Source organism: Pseudorca crassidens, chromosome 14, assembly GCF_039906515.1.
Source record: "Pseudorca crassidens isolate mPseCra1 chromosome 14, mPseCra1.hap1, whole genome shotgun sequence".
NCBI classification, from domain to species: domain Eukaryota; kingdom Metazoa; phylum Chordata; class Mammalia; order Artiodactyla; family Delphinidae; genus Pseudorca; species Pseudorca crassidens.
The window spans coordinates 14,419,619-14,437,432 of NC_090309.1; the positions used below are offsets into that span (position 1 = coordinate 14,419,619).

At 50.5% G+C, this 17,814-nt stretch overlaps 1 protein-coding gene across 2 annotated transcripts in view; it reads left to right on the top strand.

Moving 5' to 3' along the window:
• POLR1A (RNA polymerase I subunit A) overlaps positions 1-17,814 on the top strand; it is a 76,674-nt gene that overhangs the window by 42,597 nt on the left and 16,263 nt on the right. The window contains exons 15-22 of one of the 2 annotated variants that reach the window (XM_067704485.1): positions 6,702-6,851; positions 7,888-8,071; positions 10,634-10,716; positions 10,821-10,979; positions 12,784-12,882; positions 13,892-14,044; positions 15,319-15,401; positions 17,216-17,381. In XM_067704485.1, coding sequence (XP_067560586.1) covers positions 6,702-6,851; positions 7,888-8,071; positions 10,634-10,716; positions 10,821-10,979; positions 12,784-12,882; positions 13,892-14,044; positions 15,319-15,401; positions 17,216-17,381 — 1,077 coding nt within the window. The remainder of the gene's footprint in view (positions 1-6,701; positions 6,852-7,887; positions 8,072-10,633; positions 10,717-10,820; positions 10,980-12,783; positions 12,883-13,891; positions 14,045-15,318; positions 15,402-17,215; positions 17,382-17,814) is intronic. The other variant, XM_067704486.1, reaches the window with a different exon arrangement.

A 17,814-nucleotide genomic window follows, 5' to 3' on the forward strand; every position in this document is an offset into this window, starting at 1 on the left:
TTTTTGTGGGGTTTTTTGTTTTTTTTTTTTTTTTTTTTTGCGGTACGCGGGCCTCTCACTGTTGTGGCCTCTCCCGTTGCAGAGCACAGGCTCTGGACGCACAGGCTCAGTGGCCATGGCTCACGGACCTAGGCCGCTCCGCGGCATGTGGGATCTTCCTGGACCGAGGCACGATCCCGTGTTCCCTGCATCGGCAGGCGGACTCTCAACCACCGCGCCACCAGGGAAGCCCAATATTATGTTTTAAATTTCCTAATTGTTTATGGTTGGTATATAGAAATACAGTTAATTTTTGTATATTGTCCTTGATTCAGCAACCTTGCTGAGTTCATTTATTAGATCTCTGCCCTTTAAATTCTTTCTAACTATAGAAGTAACGTAAGTTTTTCGTTAAATAAAGAGACAGTAGGGCTTCCTTGGTGGAGCAGTGGTTAAGAATCCACCTGCCAATGCAGGGGACACAGCTTCGAGCCCTGGTCCGGGAAGATCCCACACGCCGCGGAGCAGCTAAGCCCGTTTGCCACAACTACTGAGCCTGTGCTCTAGAGCCGGCGAGCCACAGCTACTGAAGCCCACGCGCCTAGAGCCCGTGCTCCGCAACAAGAGAAGCCACTGCAATGAGAAGCCCGCACGCCACAACAAAGGGTAGCCCCCGCTCTCCACAACCAGAGAAAGCCCGCAGCAGCAACGAAGACCCAATGCAACCAAAAATAATAAATAAAATAAATAAATTTATAAAAATAAATAAAGAGACAGTAATATGAAAGGAAAAAGGAAAAATTTCCTCTCTGTCCGATCCCATTCTTCATGTATGTGCATACTCTCATAGAGAAGAAATAAAAATGGAATCATATTATACCTACTCAGGAGAACCATGAACCATGGTTAAATTTGACATTCAATTTTGAGCTTGTATTTAAGACCACTTCTTTATCCATGATATTCTGGTGCCTGAGGCATGCACTTACCTCATCCTCAGGCACGTCAACCTCAATTTTAACTGGTCTGTAAGAGAGCTTACTTTAATTGAGCCACCAGGTCCTCCAAAGGGAATCTCATTATTTCAGGCAGTTTGTATTTTTAATTTGAACCACCCTAACACACTCCAAATATAGCATGAAGTTTATTTAACTGTTTTCATGTGCTAGGTTGACAGAACCTTTCTTGTAATTGCTTTGTGACATATTTAGTTCACTTAATGATGTATCATGGGGTTCATTCTGTGTCTGTACATGTAGACTGACTTCATTCTTCTTAACCCATTCTGTGTTGTACCCAACAATATGGATATATATAATTGATTTAACTGTCTCTCTATTGGCAGACATTTAATGAGTGTCCAGTTTTTTTGTTGTGGTGATTTTTTCGTTTTGTTTTGTTTTTGGCCACGCTGAGTGGCTTGTGGGATCTTAGTTCCCTGACCAGGGATCGAATCCAGGGCCCTGGCAGTGAGAGCGCTGAGTCCTAACCTCTGGACCGCCAGGGAATTTCCTATTGGCAGACATGTAGATCGTCGCCTGGTTTTTTACTATTCTGAACAGTGCTGTGGTGGACACCCACTTATATCTATACTAGTGTACTTTTCGTTGGTATATATTTTAAATGAATTCCTAGAATTGTGATTGCTGGCTTAAAGGGTATACACATTTCAAAACATTTTTTAAAAAGAAGTCCATTTAATTTTTAGAACATTTTTTAAAGTTCAATACAGGCTTCATATAAATAATTTAAATAATAAATAATTATAATTCTTGTAGATTTTGCCTCCCTTCACAGTTTAAAAGAATGTTGCAGGTATGATCTTTCCTCCCTAGCATAGTTTATGACCAGAAAGTAAATTATGCGCTTCTAGAATATTAGTGTAGGTAAGGACCTCGAATCATCTTGTCCGGAATCCTTGTTTTTTTTATTGAAATGTAATTCATACTTACCAGAAAAGTTACCATTTTTGGTATATAATTCAGTATATATAATATAATTCAGTGATTTTTTTTCGGTGTATTCTTTATGTTGTACAATCATCACCACTAATTCCAGAACAATTCCATAACCCCCAAAAGAAACTCAGTACCTATTGGCAGTCAGCCCTGATTCCTCCTTCCCCCATTCCCTGGTAATCACTTTCTGTCTCTGTTGATTTGCCTGTTTTGGACATTTCATATACATGGTATCATACAAGTTAGGTATGCTTTTGTGGCTTGTTACTTTTACTTAACATAATGTCTTCAAGATTCATCCATGTCATAGCATGAACAGTACCTCATTCCTTTTCATGGCTGAATAGTATTCCATTGTATGGTTATACCACATTTTGTTTATTCATTTGTCAGTTGATAAATGGAATATTTGGCTCGTTTCCACTTTTCGGCTGTTATAAATAAGGCTGCATTGAGTATTCGTGCACCAGTTTTTTATGAATGTGTACTTTCAATTCTCTTGAATATATAGCTATGAGTGAAATTTCTGGGTCATATGGTAATTCTATGTTTAACATTTTTGAGGAACTACCAAACGTTTTTCCAAAGCAGCTATACAATTTTACATTTCCACCAGCAATGTATGAAGGTTCCAATTTCTCCACATCCACACTAGCACTTATTTGTCTTTTGTTTTTTCAATGGCCATCTTAGTGGGTGCAAAGTCGTGTTTCGTTGTGGTTTTCATTTACCTTTCCCTAATGATTAAAAATATTGAGCATCTTTTCATATGCTTACTGGCCATTTATAATATCTTCTTTGAGACATGTCTATTCAAGCTCTCTGCCCATTTATTAATTGGGTTGTTCGTCTTTTTAATTGTTGAGTTCTAACAGTTCTTTATATATTGTTGCTCTTAGATCTGTATCACATATATGACACAAATATTTTGTACTATTATATGGGTTGTTTTTTCACTTTCTTGATAGTGCCCTTCAACACACAAATATTAATTTTGATGAAGTCCTATTTATTGACTTTTTCTTTTGTTGCCTGTGCTTTTGGTGTCACATCTGAGAATATGTTGCCTAATCCAAGGGTACACAGATTTACAGCTGTGTTTCCATCTAAGAGTTTTATGGTTTTAGCCCTTACATGTAGGTCTTTGATCCATTTTGAGTTAATTTTTCTATGTGGTGTGAGGTAGGGGTCCAGCTTCATTCTTTTGCCAGTAGATAACACAGTTGTCTTGGCACCATTTGTTGACAAGACTATTCTTTCTCCATTGAATGTTCTTAGCACCCTTGTTAAAAATCAGTTAACCACAGGTGTATGGGTTTATTTTTAGACTCTCAATTCTAGTCTATTAATCAGTATGTCTATTTTTATGCCAATATCATGTCCTGATTACTGTAGCTTTGAAATAAGTTTTAAAATCTGGAAATGTGAGTCCTCCAGCTTTGTTCTTTTTCGAGATTGTTTTAGCTATTTGGGGTGCCTTGCATTTCCATATGAATTGTAGGGTCAGCTTGTCACTTGTGTAAAACTGGCAGTTGGAATTTTAATAGGGATTGCATTGATCTGTAGATCAATTTGGGGAGTGTTGCCATCTTAACAATATGAAGTCTTCCAATCCATGATGTTTCCATTTACTTAGATCTTCTTTAATTTCTTTAAATAGTATGTTATTGTTTTCCACTTACAAGTTTTGGATTTCTTTGGTTAAATTTATTCCTGAGTATTTTATTCTTCGTGAGGTTATTGTACATGGAATTGTTTTCCTAATTTCATTTTCAGATTGTTCATTGTTAATGTGTAGAAATATGGTTGATTTTTTAAAAAACATTTATTTGTTTATTTATTTATGGCTGAGTTGGGTCTTTGTTGCTGCACACAGGCTTCCTCTAGTTGCAGCGAGCGGGGGCTACTCTTCGTTGCTGTGCGCGGGCTTCACATTGCAGTGGCTTCTCTTGTTGCAGAGCATGGGCTCTAGGCATGCAGGCTTCAGTAGTTGTGGCACGCAGGCTCAGTAGTTGTGGCTCGCGGGTTCTAGAGCACAGGCTCAGTAGTTGTGGCACACGGGCTTAGATGCTCTGTGGCATGTGGGATCTTCCCGGACCAGGGCTTGAACCCATGTCCCCTGCATTGGCAGGCGGATTCTTAACCACTGCACCACCAGAGAAGCCCTACGGTTGATTTTTGAATGTTGATCTTAAATCCTTTAGCTTTGCTAAGTCATTTAGTAGCTCTAATAATTTTTTGTGGATTCCTTTGGGTTCTCTCTACATAAGGTTATGTCATCTGCAAGTAGAGGTAGTTTTCATTCTTACTCTCCAATCTGAAAGCAGCTTTATTCTTTCCATGCCTGATTGCCCTGGCTAGAACCTCTGTTGAATAGAGTGGCGGGAGCACACATTCTTTTCTTGTTCCTGATCTTAGGCAGAAAGCGTCGTCTTTGCTCGCTGAGAATGGTAGCTGTAGGGTTTTCATTGACGCCTCCCCTTTATTAGGTCGATGATGTTCCTTCCTGTTCCTAGCCTGTTGAGTGTTTTTATCATGAAAGGGTATTGAGATTGTGAAATGCTTTTACTGCCCCCTTGATTTTACAGATAAGGTGGCAGGTCACATCTCCCTGTCCTTAGATGGTTGGATACATATGTTACCTTTCTCTCAGACTTTCCATCCTGACTGTGCCCAGCTGGCGGTCCCAACTGGGCATGTGACACTGCGGTTGAAGTGCAGCTTGTGGTCAGCATCCCAGGGAAGTCACCCTCCTGCCTTTACTCCTCACCCCCTCTCCTGGCGGTGCCAGCCTTGTGAAGCACGGGGGCCATGACCTTCCTGGTCATTTTCTGAGAGATAACAAGGGCTGTTGTCTGCTTTCTTTCACGATGCTGTTGCCAGCTGTCGCTGGTTCCCGGAGCCCATGCGTGAAAAGACAGCTGCTCCCGTAGCTGCCCCGACCCCACTGTGCACATATAGATACTTCCTTGTAGGGCACAGGCACACAGAGAGCCGTTGATGCCAGCCGGCGGCTCCCAGCCCCTCCGCAGCCCTGGGCCTGTCTGACCGGTCTGCCTGCCCCCAGCCTGTCGTGTCTTTGGGAATGCGTGCCCTTGGCCTCTGTGGAGCTGACCCGTGGTCATCCCCAGGAACGGCTGCCCCCATGTGGCTTCTCTGTGGAGCAGCTGTTTGTGAAATCGCCTCTCTCGGCCTCCTGCTGGCAGTCGTGTATTGAGTGGACGGCCATACCGATGGGCCCAACTGGGCAGAGGAAGGACTCCCCGGCCTTTCAGTAGCCATGATTAGTCCCAGTCAAATAAATGTATTTCTGGTATTAGCTACGTAGAAGTGAATTGTGTGGGAGCCATGGGGTGGCCCAGCAGTCACATCACCAGCGCGCCCTGTGACAGACCTCACGCAGAGACAGCCTCCCACGTGCTCCCCACTCAGGACGCCTTAATAACTGCTTCCAAAGTGCCAATCCTTCTTGTCAGTGTCACTTGGGAGGCTTATTCTTTGCAGCATTTATTTAGCTTCAAAGTCGAGACCAGGAATGTATTTGGAACAGGTGATCCTGCTAAAATTTATATCCGAGCACGTCGCTCCTTTGATCGAAACTTTCCGATTACCTTTCCTTCTCACTCAAACGAAAAGCCTTCTGCACAAAACGCATGCTCTGACCTCTGCAGGGCTCCCTTCTCCTCCGTGGTGAGGCTTTCCTTGCCTGTCTTGTGTAAAATCCCAGGTACTCTCTCCGCCTGCCCTACTCTGGGTCCTCCTTCCCCACTTTATTTTCCTCCAAAGCGTGGATCCCCTCGGGATTGGAGGCTCCACTGAGGGCAGACTGTTTTATTCATGACGCCCCCAGCGCCTGGCTCAGAGTAAGCCCTCGATGTATAATTGCTGAATGAATAAACGGATCTCATCTCTATGCTACACACGAGCAATGCTAAGGCTAAGAGAACGTAACCCTTTGCCCCCCAGCCCACGACCAGTCAGTGATGGAGTGGACCCTGGGACACCCCGTTATCCCCGAAGCTCCACCGCAGCCTGCTTCTCAGTCACATACCTCGGGCCTCCTCTGTGAAGCTCTTCAGAGGGAAGACTCTGGATTCTTAGTCTGTATATCCTTTCCTCCTTGGTGCCCCCCAGAAAGTCAGCACTGTTCTGTGGGAGGACATCACTAACTGTATGTGATAATTGTCATCTCTTTTGATGTGGCCTGAAAATGAGAGAAGGATGCCTCTGACGGGGTTCTTGGACCTTTGCCTCAGTCCTGGGGCTCACGTGTCAGAGCTGCCTTTCCCTGGCAGAGGGCGGTGTTACGAGCCCCACCATCTCTCTCAACCCTGCTGTCTGTTTTCCTTTTTTTTGTTTTTGTTTTTAACCACATACAAATTTAAATCTTTCTCTACTGTGATCCCACAGCAGTTTATTTTCCTTTTCTTCCTTTGGTCTATTCAGGAAGTTGATTTCAAGTCTAGGGGATTCTTCACTCTAAGAAGAAGTGAAGTTCTTAGTGGTATGTGTTTGTTTCCAGTCCTAAACTCCCTCCCTCCTAAGTCATGTAAGCAGAAAAGTAAAAACTGAGATCTTGTCCCACAGACAAGAAACTGTCCCTTTTTTGTTGGTGGTGTTTTTTTGTTTGTTGTTTTCTGCTTCACCTGCAGCTCATCAGAATGGAGCTGTCTGCCTTTCAGGATGAAGAGGGACAGGGGGCCCTAAAAGGGAACGTCTCAGCTTTTCTTCCCTCCATCAGCTTTGTCTTCTTTTTCTTTCCAGGTTGTGTCCACGCTGCTCATCAACATAATCCCAGAGGATCACGTCCCACTGAACTTGTCAGGAAAGGCGAAGATTGGCGGGAAGGCCTGGGTGAAGGAGTCTCCTCGGCCCGTTCCCGGCTTTAACCCCGACTCCATGTGCGAGTCCCAGGTATGGCTGCCCAGCTGTGTGGGTTGGAGTCTCCCAGTCCTGGGTTTAGGCAGCTTGATTTAAAATCAAGACAGAGAAATGGAGGCACGTGCACAGAAAGAGGAGTCGTGCCTGAAGGGAAGAAGTTGTACCCAAACTGTGTCGACTTCGGTTTTGGAAAGAGTAAGAGTTGACCATTAGCATTTGACTCTCAGTATAAAACTCATAACCAGCATGGAAAGGCTTCTCTGGCAGAAGGCCTCTGAACTTGACTCAGCAAAGCTTGGAAATGCAGACCCTGTGTTTTCCCCTGAGACCCCTGAGAGGCTAAAGATCATTATGCTGCTGTGAGGTTTCACACCTCCCAGCTCTGTGCTCAGGAACCAGGCCTTGGGGGCAGCCCCAGGGCAGCCAGACCCGGGGGGCACGGTGCTGCTGCAGGAGAGCGACACACTAAAGACTGCCAAGGCCTCTGTGTGCTCTTGGTGGGGGAGTATCCCCACGGCCCCAGCTCACAAGTGCTTTGTCACAGGGTCTAACACACATCGCATTTGGAACCCAAGCTGCCCCTCTTCTTTCCCTTCCTAGATTATATACTTAATGTGTGTGGCACCGTGCAACTAGAAGTCCTTCCTTGAATTAGCTGCTAATGCTTGAAACCAACTTTATGGAAGTACAAATTCAGGTCTTAAATGATATCAAAAAGGTTGTGTTTTTCTTATTACCAGGGTACAAGGAAGGAAGTACCTAGGCCAAGGTCACGGTTATGAAGTTTAGACGCTAGGTTTTCTCATTTCCAGTCACAAGGTTTTTGTCAAGGATCCTTGACTTTAAGTCAGTACGGATGGGTGGAGGGAGCACGGGGCATAAGAACACACTGAAATATCTGTGTGTGTGTGTGTGTGTGTGTGTGTGTGTGTGTGTGTGTAGTCTTCTTTGCATCAAGGGCTTGAGGCAGGTTACAATGAGGTTAACAAGACACGAGATGGGGTGGGGTTGGGGGCCTCACACAGGAGGCGCTGCCTCCAACCCAGCGTTGGTGGCCGTCCCTCTGCAGGTGATCATCAGGGAAGGGGAGCTGCTCTGCGGGGTGCTGGACAAGGCACATTACGGGAGCTCCGCCTACGGCCTGGTCCACTGCTGCTACGAGATCTATGGCGGGGAGACCAGCGGCAAGGTTCTCACCTGCCTGGCCCGCCTCTTCACCGCCTACCTGCAGCTCTACAGAGGCTTCACTTTGGGTGAGTGTGGGCAGGTGGCCCTGGGGCCCCCTCCCCTGGCCAGCACGCACACCAGCATGTCTCCCCGGCTCTCCTGGCAGCCTCCAGGGGAACAGCCGGGCTCCTTCGACAAAGGCATCCTCACTTGGCCACCAGCCACACTTCACAGGCTTGCTCCTTCTCAGTGCTTCCCCTGCCCCCCAATCCCATGTTTCTTCACATAGCACAGAATGACACCCCCCTGTACCCTCATCTCTATTTCCATTCTGTCCCTTTCTCAACCCCACCCTTTCTGGTTTTCGGTCCCTGAGACTGATGTTTTCACACTCACACTCACCTCCATTCTCTCTTGCAAGTGCCCTTCCAGAATCCTCCAGTGCAGAATCCTCCGCACTCCATCTAGGGCCCTCCCTGTTGTCAGAGCTGCCTACACCTCCCGACGCAGCAGGTGAGGTTGGAAACACCACGTTGGGGCAGACCTGTCAGGTGATCCTAAGATAGGAAGAGGAACTCTCTGGTTTCCTCCCTGGAAATGAGAGCCCGCTGTTCAGGAAGTTGGCTTTGTAAAGAAAACACGTGTGCAGATACCTTCTGTGCCCCGAGCTCATTCAGGGCAGCGTGTCTCCAGGTGCGCAGAGCGGAGTCCGAGCCCTCCGGCAGTTTCCTGTGAGGAGTGGGTGACGGGCTGCGTGCTGAACAGGAGCCCCAGTGAGCGTGGGAATCGTCCAGCCGACAAGACCAGCAGCGGTGGGACTGAGACCCCGTGTCCGTGTAGACGTGGGGCCGGTGGGCCTGCCGCAGCTGGAGTTGGCTCGTTGGCCTGCAGCGGGGCCTGCGTAATTGTATAATTTATATTAATCGTGGACAAGTCAAAATAATGTAGTACAGGTGTGAAAATAATTTAAAATCACCCAGCATTCAACTGCCAGGGATAACCACCAATGTCGATTTGATGTGTGTCTTTCTAGACTTGCCAAGTGCAAACACATTCAGAAAAAAGGGGATCCTACACGACCTAGTGTTTTGTAATCTGCTCCCCTCCCTCCGGGTGCAGATGTGTTTTTTTTTTTTTTTTTTTTGCGGTATGCGGGCTTCTCACTGTTGTGGCCTCTCCCGTTGCGGAGCACAGGCTCCGGACGCGCAGGCTCAGCGGCCATGGCTCTCGGGCCCAGCCGCTCCACAGCACGTGGGATCTTCCCGGACCGGGGCACGAACCTGTGTCCCCTGCATCGGCAGGCGGACTCTCAACCACTGCGCCACCAGGGGAGCCCGCAGATGTGTTTTATAAATGTCCTCTTGGGTGAGCAAATATAAACCGACATCCTCAGGTCTGCGGCTACAGACTCTTCTACTTGTGTAGATGTACCGTAGCTTATTTAACCAGTTCCTGTTATTAGACGTTGAAGCTCTTTCCTGGTTGTCACGATATTGCTGGGATGAACACCCTTGAGCAAATATCTTTCAGAGCGAAAAGTAGAGGAAGATCCCACACCCAGACAGTGACGAGGATCAAACCTAACAGGCAGCTCTGCTCAGCACATGGTACGAGGAGAAGTTGGCCAAGGTGCAAAGACCATCTGGTGCCGAGAGACTGGGAGGGCGCAGGGCCAAGCTGGGCGTCGAGCTCGGAGGGGAGGCCGGGCTAGCCGTGGTGCCTTCTAGCGCTCGCAGCCGGAGGCCGCTGGAGGGACGGCAAGGCGGTCTGGAGCTGACCCCATGGAAGGGCCCACTTTCATGGTTGTGGCTTCCTCGCAGAGGGACAGTTTCTTTCCCCTCCTGCTCACACAAGTTCTTTAAAGGCTCTCAAGCTTCCAGGACTTTGCATGTGGGAGTCCTAGCCACCTTAGCCCCGCTTTGGAACAGTGCAGCCTTTGTCTCCCTTCCCACTCAGACCTTGGCCGAGGGACTTTGGAGTCCAGTAGCTCTCAGATGTAGACAGAAAGTAGTTCATTGAAAGAGAAAGTGGGAAGACTTCTTGCCCAAGGTGAGGAATTCCTCAGCCCTTTGAAGCCAGAAGGACAGGCTTAACTGAAGTGACCCAGGCTTTCCTCCTTCCAGTGCAATGACGGGGACCCTGCGGTGGTGGTCCCTGTCCCCCAGGCTCGAGCATGTCTGTGTGTGTGCCTGCACACGCGTTCTCACAACCACATAGGCTGGGCCCTACGCAGTGTGACTCCTGGGAGTCAAAACTAGGATGTCCTCTCCCTCCCTCTCTTCTTTCCTCAAACTCAGTTTTTCACCCAAAACGTCATCTTCACTTCTAGCCCATCCATCCAACATGTTTTTATTGAATGGAGGGAGTATAGCTGGTGGCTAAGGCACAAGTTTGGGACGTGGGCTTGGATTTACTCTCTGCCACTGTAACTCTGGGCTCAAGTTCGAGCCTTAAGTTTTGTCCTTTGTAAAATGGTAAGCCCGTAAGAGATGGTAGCAGTCTCTTAATGGTGATATGAATGTCACCATCATTGTCCAAGTGTTTCCTGCATGCGTGGCACCATGCTCCATGCCCTGACCTCACCAAGTTCACAGCCTGGTGAGAAGTCAGGCCCGGTCGCATCCAGGCTTGTCTGTTTCACTTCACAGGCGTGGAAGACATTCTGGTCAAGCCGAAGGCAGATGTCAGGAGACACAGGATCATTGAGGAGTCCACCCACTGTGGGCCCCGGGTGAGGAGGGCCTGGGTGGCTACTGCCTGCCGCAGAGGGTTGGCTGGGCTCCACACCCTCCTCACTTGGCTGCAGCCCTCGATGTTGTCCTTTTCTCATTCTAGGCTGTCAGGGCTGCGTTAAACCTTCCAGAAGTGGCATCGTGTGATGAGGTCCGAGGGAAGTGGCAGGATGCCCATCTGGGCAAAGACCAGAGGGATTTTAACATGATTGATCTGAAGTTCAAGGAGGAAGTGAATCATTACAGCAATGAAATTAACAAGGTTAGTCCAGCAGTGTGTGCACTTACCACCACCATTTTGAATGCTGGTGTTTTAAAAAATTACATTTTGATTCTCGCTCTGGGCTCTTTGGAGCAATTTGGCTGTTTAATAGCTGACTAGGTGAGACGTGAGGTGGGGCGAGTAGAATTGATCGTTTTGAAAAGCCAAGGGCTTCATTCCCTCACCCCGTTGGGGTCTGGAAAGGTCTTTGACGAATGCTGAGAAAGAAGACATTGCACTATTTTTCTTTTTTCCTTTTTTTTTTTTGACCACGCACAGCTTGTAGGATCTTAGTTACCCGACCAGGGATTGAACCCAGGTCCTTGGCAGTGAAAACACCGAGTCCTAACTACTGGACCACCAGGGAATTCCCCACTATTTTTCATTTTAAATGTTTGTATTTTGGGGTAACTGCATTAAAGGGGACGGAAGGAAATCTTTCCCAGGGGCCACTGCAGGGTGGAGGGGCAGAATGAAGGATCAAAACCACCAGTGCTGCTTATATGGGGGACCCAGGGGTGAAGGCCTGGGTTCGCATCCTGGCTCTGCCGTGGACTTGCTGTGAGATCTCGGGCCTTGTGTGATGTGAGCGGTCTGAGCCAGGTGTCCTCCCCCAGGGGGTTGGGGATGGGAAGAGCACCTGCCTCGTGGGCTTGCAGGGAGGATTTAGGAGCTAATCTGCACAGTGCCCTGGGTGAGGTGAGCGCCCTGCCAGTCCTCCAGAGCCCCTTCCTGCGCAGCTGAGAAAGGAGAGGGACGTCCCCGCACAAGCCAGGCTGGCAGACCCCGTTCTCTCACCTTCTCAGCCCAGAGCTGGGGCTCCCAGTCCTGCGGCTTGAAGGAGCCCACCTGGCCCTCATCCTGCCTCCTGGGCCTTGAGGCCCCACCTGAGGAGGAGGGAGGGAGGCGTGGCCAGTGCCCAGCAGAAGTCAGTGTTTGCTCATGGAGTCCTCTGACTGGCTGTCAGCATCCCCTCAGCGGCCAAGAATGCAGACCTTTTGGTTCAGTTCCGTCCTTGAGAGTCGTGGTTCAGAGGAGCCCTCCAGTACCGCGTGAAAACAAGGAGGCTCAGCTTCCAGGGCTGACTGGGGACGCTGCAGGTGGGGCGTTGTCTCAGAAGCATCTTAGGATTATCTCTTGTTCCTCCATCTCTTTCCACCCACTCTGCCTCTCCTGTGTGGGGCTGGGTCTCTGCAACCCTAGGCAGAAGCTTAGATAGACTCAGAGCTCCCCCCACCTCAGCATCTCCCTGGTCCCCCTGGGGGCTTTGCTAGCTTCCGCTGGCCCAGGAGCCAAGGTGAGCCTCCTGCTTGGTATTTGGGCAGCATGTTGGGAAACGTGAATGTGACACAGACATTGGTCATCATTGCTACTGTCCAGGGCCAGGCCATGCTCTGCTGGACAGGTTCCCAAGGGCACCACCTTAGGTTTTATTTTTAACCAGCTGCTTTTCAGAATCACGAACTGGAGATGCTGGCCCCTCTGCATCTCCTTTCCGGCTTCCTGGCAGAGGTGTCAAGAGAACGCAGCACCCTGGGCCATCCTCTTTTTTTTAGTTGTTATTGGAGTATAGTTGATTTAAAATGCTGTGTAAGTTTCTGCTGTACTGGGCCATCCTGTAGACTTCTCTCCAGGGCTTCTAGCCAAAGGGTTGATGCCGGGTGAGACTTCTTACCTCGCGTGGGACCTGGCGCTTCTCTCTAGATAAATAGTCTGTGTTGGCTTCTGCATCCTGGATTTACCTTCTGAACCTGGGATTCCCAAGAGGGTGAGTCACTGACCAGTGCGTGTGTTCCATCTGCAGGCATGCATGCCTTTCGGCCTGCACAGACAGTTCCCAGAGAACAACTTGCAGATGATGGTGCAGTCTGGAGCCAAAGGTTCAACTGTGAATACCATGCAGGTGTGAGCCGAGGCGGGTGCTGGCTGGTTTGCAGAAGGGTGGGGTAGTTGCAGGAGGCACTTTTCAGATTTGTTTCTATTTTTGAAAGGATCCACATTCCATTCGAAATGTGGCAAGTACTGAAAAATACAAAAGTATGTCGAAATCAGTGCAGGCGCTAACCACTGTTAAGTGTTATAGACAGATACCGACACAAGTATCCAGATACTGACGTGTACCAAACAGATCCATGTTGTAAACTTACACACTGTATTATTATACATAGTCACATTATATATAAACACGGTGTGTGTGTATTTATAATCTTAGCTGAGATCCTGAAATGTTGCACGATCTGCGCTTTTCATTCAGTGTTACATTATAGGCATTGTCCTAGAGGTTTCTTAACCTTTAATTTTTGGCTCGTTATGGGGGACCAATTACTGCAGTGCTATCACAGCATTTTCACAAATTTTAGCAACTTTTAAAAAATATCTTGATGACCTTGAGAGGGTCTCAAGGACCATCTCATTATCTGGTGAGTAGAGAGCAACAGGAATGGGCTTAAAAGGCTGGAGGCCATCGGGAAGCCCTTGCGACTAAATAAAATCCAGACCTGCTGCTCTTCTCCCCCCAAGAACATTAATAGGCAGTTTTATTCTCTTTTGACCTGAGAATGTTAAAGATCACAGTTAAACTACTTTTTCTGCTAGTCTCAGTTTCCCCGTTAGGACCTGGGGGTCCTGTCCAAGTATAACACGCGATGCTTCGGAAACATGGCTGCCTTTACAAACACCGTCCGTTTCAACTGAGTCCAAATGCGAAAATTGCCGTCATGGAAAGGAAGACATAGTTATCTTCCTGGAAGGTCAGCTTTCTGGGCTCGTTTAGCAATCTAGGCTGGCCTTCAGGAGCTTGGATCCCATGCAGTGTTTCTGGAAGAGCAGGCCTCCCCCATCCCCTGCTGGGACGGAGCATCATTTAACGAGCATGTGGGTCTTCAGCTGCCTTTGGGTTTCCTTTCTCCCAGATCTCGTGCCTGCTGGGCCAGATTGAACTGGAAGGCCGGAGACCCCCGCTGATGGCATCTGGCAAGTCACTGCCCTGCTTCGAGCCGTATGAGTTCACCCCCAGGGCTGGCGGCTTCGTCACTGGCAGATTCCTCACCGGCATCAAGCCTCCTGTATGTAGTTTGGGTTTTCCTTTGGGCTGTTCTCCTCATCTCTTAAGCTCAACAGTAAGAGGCCTGTGACTTTCACCAGCAGCTTTAAGCAAAGACAGCCAAGTAATAAGTGCTAGGCTATCCCTGCTTACCCACTAGACCCTGGGGCCTGCAAGGACCAAGAGAACGCAGCCATGTCGTGTTCACCATCATAATGCCAGAGCCCAGCACGGTGCCTAGCGCATTGTGGGTGCTCGGGAGGGATTGCTGATGAATGGGAAGATGAATAAGACCAATCCCAGCTCTGCCTCTTCCTGCTCTGCGCCCTTTCTCCACCGGTTCTTCCCTGCATCTGAGGGCAGCTGGGGACGGCGAGGCCCCTCACCAGGGTGCTCTCTGTGGCCAAAAGGAGCATCACAGAGACTAATTTCACAAAGCTTCCCTAAGAGAACCTCCCTGGCTCCTCCTTGACCTTGGGAAAATTGACCAGCGGTAGCAAATGTCTAGTTTTTCCTCAGTCAGCAACAAAACTCTCCCTTAAGAGAAAGGTTTTCTCCTCACACTTGGCAGAAATGGCTTTTCGACTGTGAGTACCTTCTGTTCCCTGGTCTAGCGCGTCTCTGCAAGGACGCCTCTTGTCAGACAGCTAAGTCCAGGTTGTGAACGGGACCGACCCTTTGTGTCAGGGCCACCAGCTGCTCCCAGGGCTCCTCCCTCAGTCCCACACGGACTCTCCAGTGGCCATCCGTGGCCCCTGGCGAAGGGTGGTGGAAAGCTGACGCAGACCAGAGAGTTCTGTACTCTGGTTGCGACCCCTTCGTGCATCATGAAACGATTGACTTCATGGAATGAAACAGAGGAGTGGTAAAGGCAGCATCAGAGTGGGGGATGGGGTCATTTCATAGAGTTTTAGCTCGAGTCATGTTATCTTTTATCGGCACGTGTGTGTGTGTATGTATGTACGTGTTTGCTGATTACTGTTATAAACCCATGTCTCGTTGTGGAATTTTGGAAAACCCTACATGATGAGGCACCAGTGCCGTTTCTGTTTGGAAAATGGGATGCGTGTGGGGTGTGGGACATGGCACTGAGGACGGACTCCTGGGAACGGGAGCTGGAACATTTGTCCCTCTGTGCTCGGGCAGAATGAGACAGAGGCAACCCCAGGGGAGGGCAGGAGTCCCTGGGGCCGTGGGAGACGTCAGAGCTGCCAGGGGCACTGGCTTGAGCCACCCTTAGGAAGCACACCGTCCTCACTGCCACCCCTGGGACCTGGGTCCCCACTTCTCCCACAGGAGTTCTTCTTCCACTGCATGGCCGGGCGAGAGGGTCTGGTGGACACGGCTGTGAAGACCAGCCGCTCCGGCTACCTCCAAAGGTAAAGAGCACCTGCTCTGCCACCTTTAGGTGGCATCAGCGTCTCAGGTCCATTCACCTCTGTCATTTTTTTCACATTTTCATTGACAATTCACTTAAGATCCCTTTGGATGAAAAAACTTCTAGAAAAAAATGTCCACGGGTGGCCCAAGACAGAAAATAGCCGATATCCTTCCCCTCCTAGAGGATCGGTAAAGTGTGAGCTCAGAGGTTTATAGGAAGGGCCCGTGCGTCAGCGTGTGCGCCTTTCCCTGGGAGGAAGGTCCTGGGTGGTGATGCACTGGTCCTGCCCCCCGGGAGGGCTCTGCGGTTGGGGCAGAGAGGATTCCAGGCCCCTTGGGTCCGGCACTCGGAGCCAGGCTGGTCTCAGTTTTAAGCTTCAACCTCCCACCTGCCCAAACAGGCCAGCCAGAGAAGCTCCGTGTTCCCTTTCCTCCCAGAGAGGAGGTTAAACAAGCAGGTCTGGGCTGGTGCGCCCTGAGTTCCTGCATCCGGCGTGGATTACAGGGCCAGATCCACCTGTGAGCAGGGGTTACGCCCCACCTCCATCCTCTTAAATCATTCAGGGATACCTGTGGAGTGTAGAAAAAGCTAGGAATCGAGTGATCGCCTGAGTCTGGGGGTGGGCGATCTGTGTCGGGGGCCATCTGAATGCAGAGCAGGGAAGAGGAGGGTGTTGGGGATCCGGGCTGGCATGAAGAGCGGCAGCCACTGGGGCAAAGGGCACAGCGGTCCGCAGGACCCCTCTGCCGGTGGAGGGTCACGGCAGGAAGGGCGAGTGCCTTCCTTCAGACAGGAGGGGCCGTAGGTTGGAAGGCTGCCTCTTGTGGGTGGCGATGGAAAGGGAGAATCCGACGCGGCGAAGACGTGGGGCAACCGGCTGAAATGAACAAGAGGCAGGAGGCGTCAGGCCTGAGTGGCAGCACAGTGGCACGGTGGACAGAAAGCAAGACGCTGCAGAGGGGAGAGAGAAAGTTGTGGCTGGCGTGAGGGGGCAGCAGCAGGATAAGCAAGGGGATTGTTCCAGGGAGGGGGCCTGAAGCTCGGGAGAGGCCTGGAGATGCAGCCTCCAGGGCTGTGGCTGCTGCCGAGAGCTGCAGCCCTGCGAGGTGCCTGGTACCTCAGCATCTGCAGCAAAGGGGACAAGGATGCTCAGCTCCAACCTCGCCAGGCCCCGGGCTGGGTGCCGAGAAGATAGTGCCGAGCTCTGTCCTTGGAGCTCAGGGGAACAGTGGCTCCTAGGAGACCCCCTCTGAAGGTGGCAGGAGGAGAAACCAAGGCAGGGTGGCCAGAGAAGTAAGCTAAGGCCAGCACCAGGGCAGCAGAGGGGGGCAGGTTGAGGGCGGCAGCTGACCGCTGGGAGCACTGAGGAAAAAAGGCACCGGGTTAGGGCTGTCACGTCAGCATTTAGTTCCTAAGGTCCCCTTTGTCCCTGACAGTCTCTGGACTAATGGCGTGAGAGAAGCATTGGATGGGGCGACAGCCCCGCTGCTTTGCCTGCCTCCTGGGTCTAAGGACACTGGTCCCTGGGGAGCCCTGCCATGTCAGGGAGCGATGGAGCAGGCAGTGGTCCCAGCAGCTGGGGCTGGAGCTGGGAGTCGGGGTCGAGCGGGGCAGCCAACCTCCTCAGGACACGTGGCTGCAGCCCCTGGCCGCGAGGTGCTGTAGCTCAGAGCCTGGGGCACGGGAGCCAGCCTGTCCTGGGGGCTTGCCTGGCTGCAGGACAGCAGTCCCCTTTTCTGCCCTCCATCCGCTCCATCAGAGGCTGCCCTGGGAGGTGGCCCGGTGGGCGCTGAGCCAGTGGTCCCTGTACAGGTGCATCATCAAGCACCTGGAGGGGCTGGTCGTCCAGTACGACCTGACAGTCCGCGACAGCGACGGCAGCGTGGTGCAGTTCCTGTATGGGGAGGACGGCCTGGACATCCCCAAGACACAGTTCCTGCAGCCCAAGCAGTTCCCCTTCCTCGCCAGCAACTGTGAGGTAGTGTGCCGGTCCCCCGCGCCTGTGGGTCGTGGGGCGGGGGCCGTGCGGTGGGCCTCCCGCCCTGAGCTTTGCCACTCAGAGTGGCCGCTGAAAACTAGGGTGGGAAGAGTTCAAAAGCACCAGGCGATGCCTTGGAACGCCTGACCTTGTCAGAGCCCCTCCCTCTGTGTGCTTCATCCCGTGAGATGGCAGAGAGGCACGCACACGTCTAGAAAAACTGCACCGTGTGGGGCATTTGCCTTGTGCCGGGCCCTAAACTAGAGCGCACCATGGCTGCTGTCTCCCTTCCTCCTCCCTGCAGCCTGGGGACGCAGGTGGCCCTCTGCCCATTTTACAGCCAAGGTAGCTGAGTGGCAGGGTTTCAGGGACGAGCTGGTGAGTGGCAGGGCTTGTGTCTGCACCCAGGCCCTCTGACACACAAGCCCGCGGT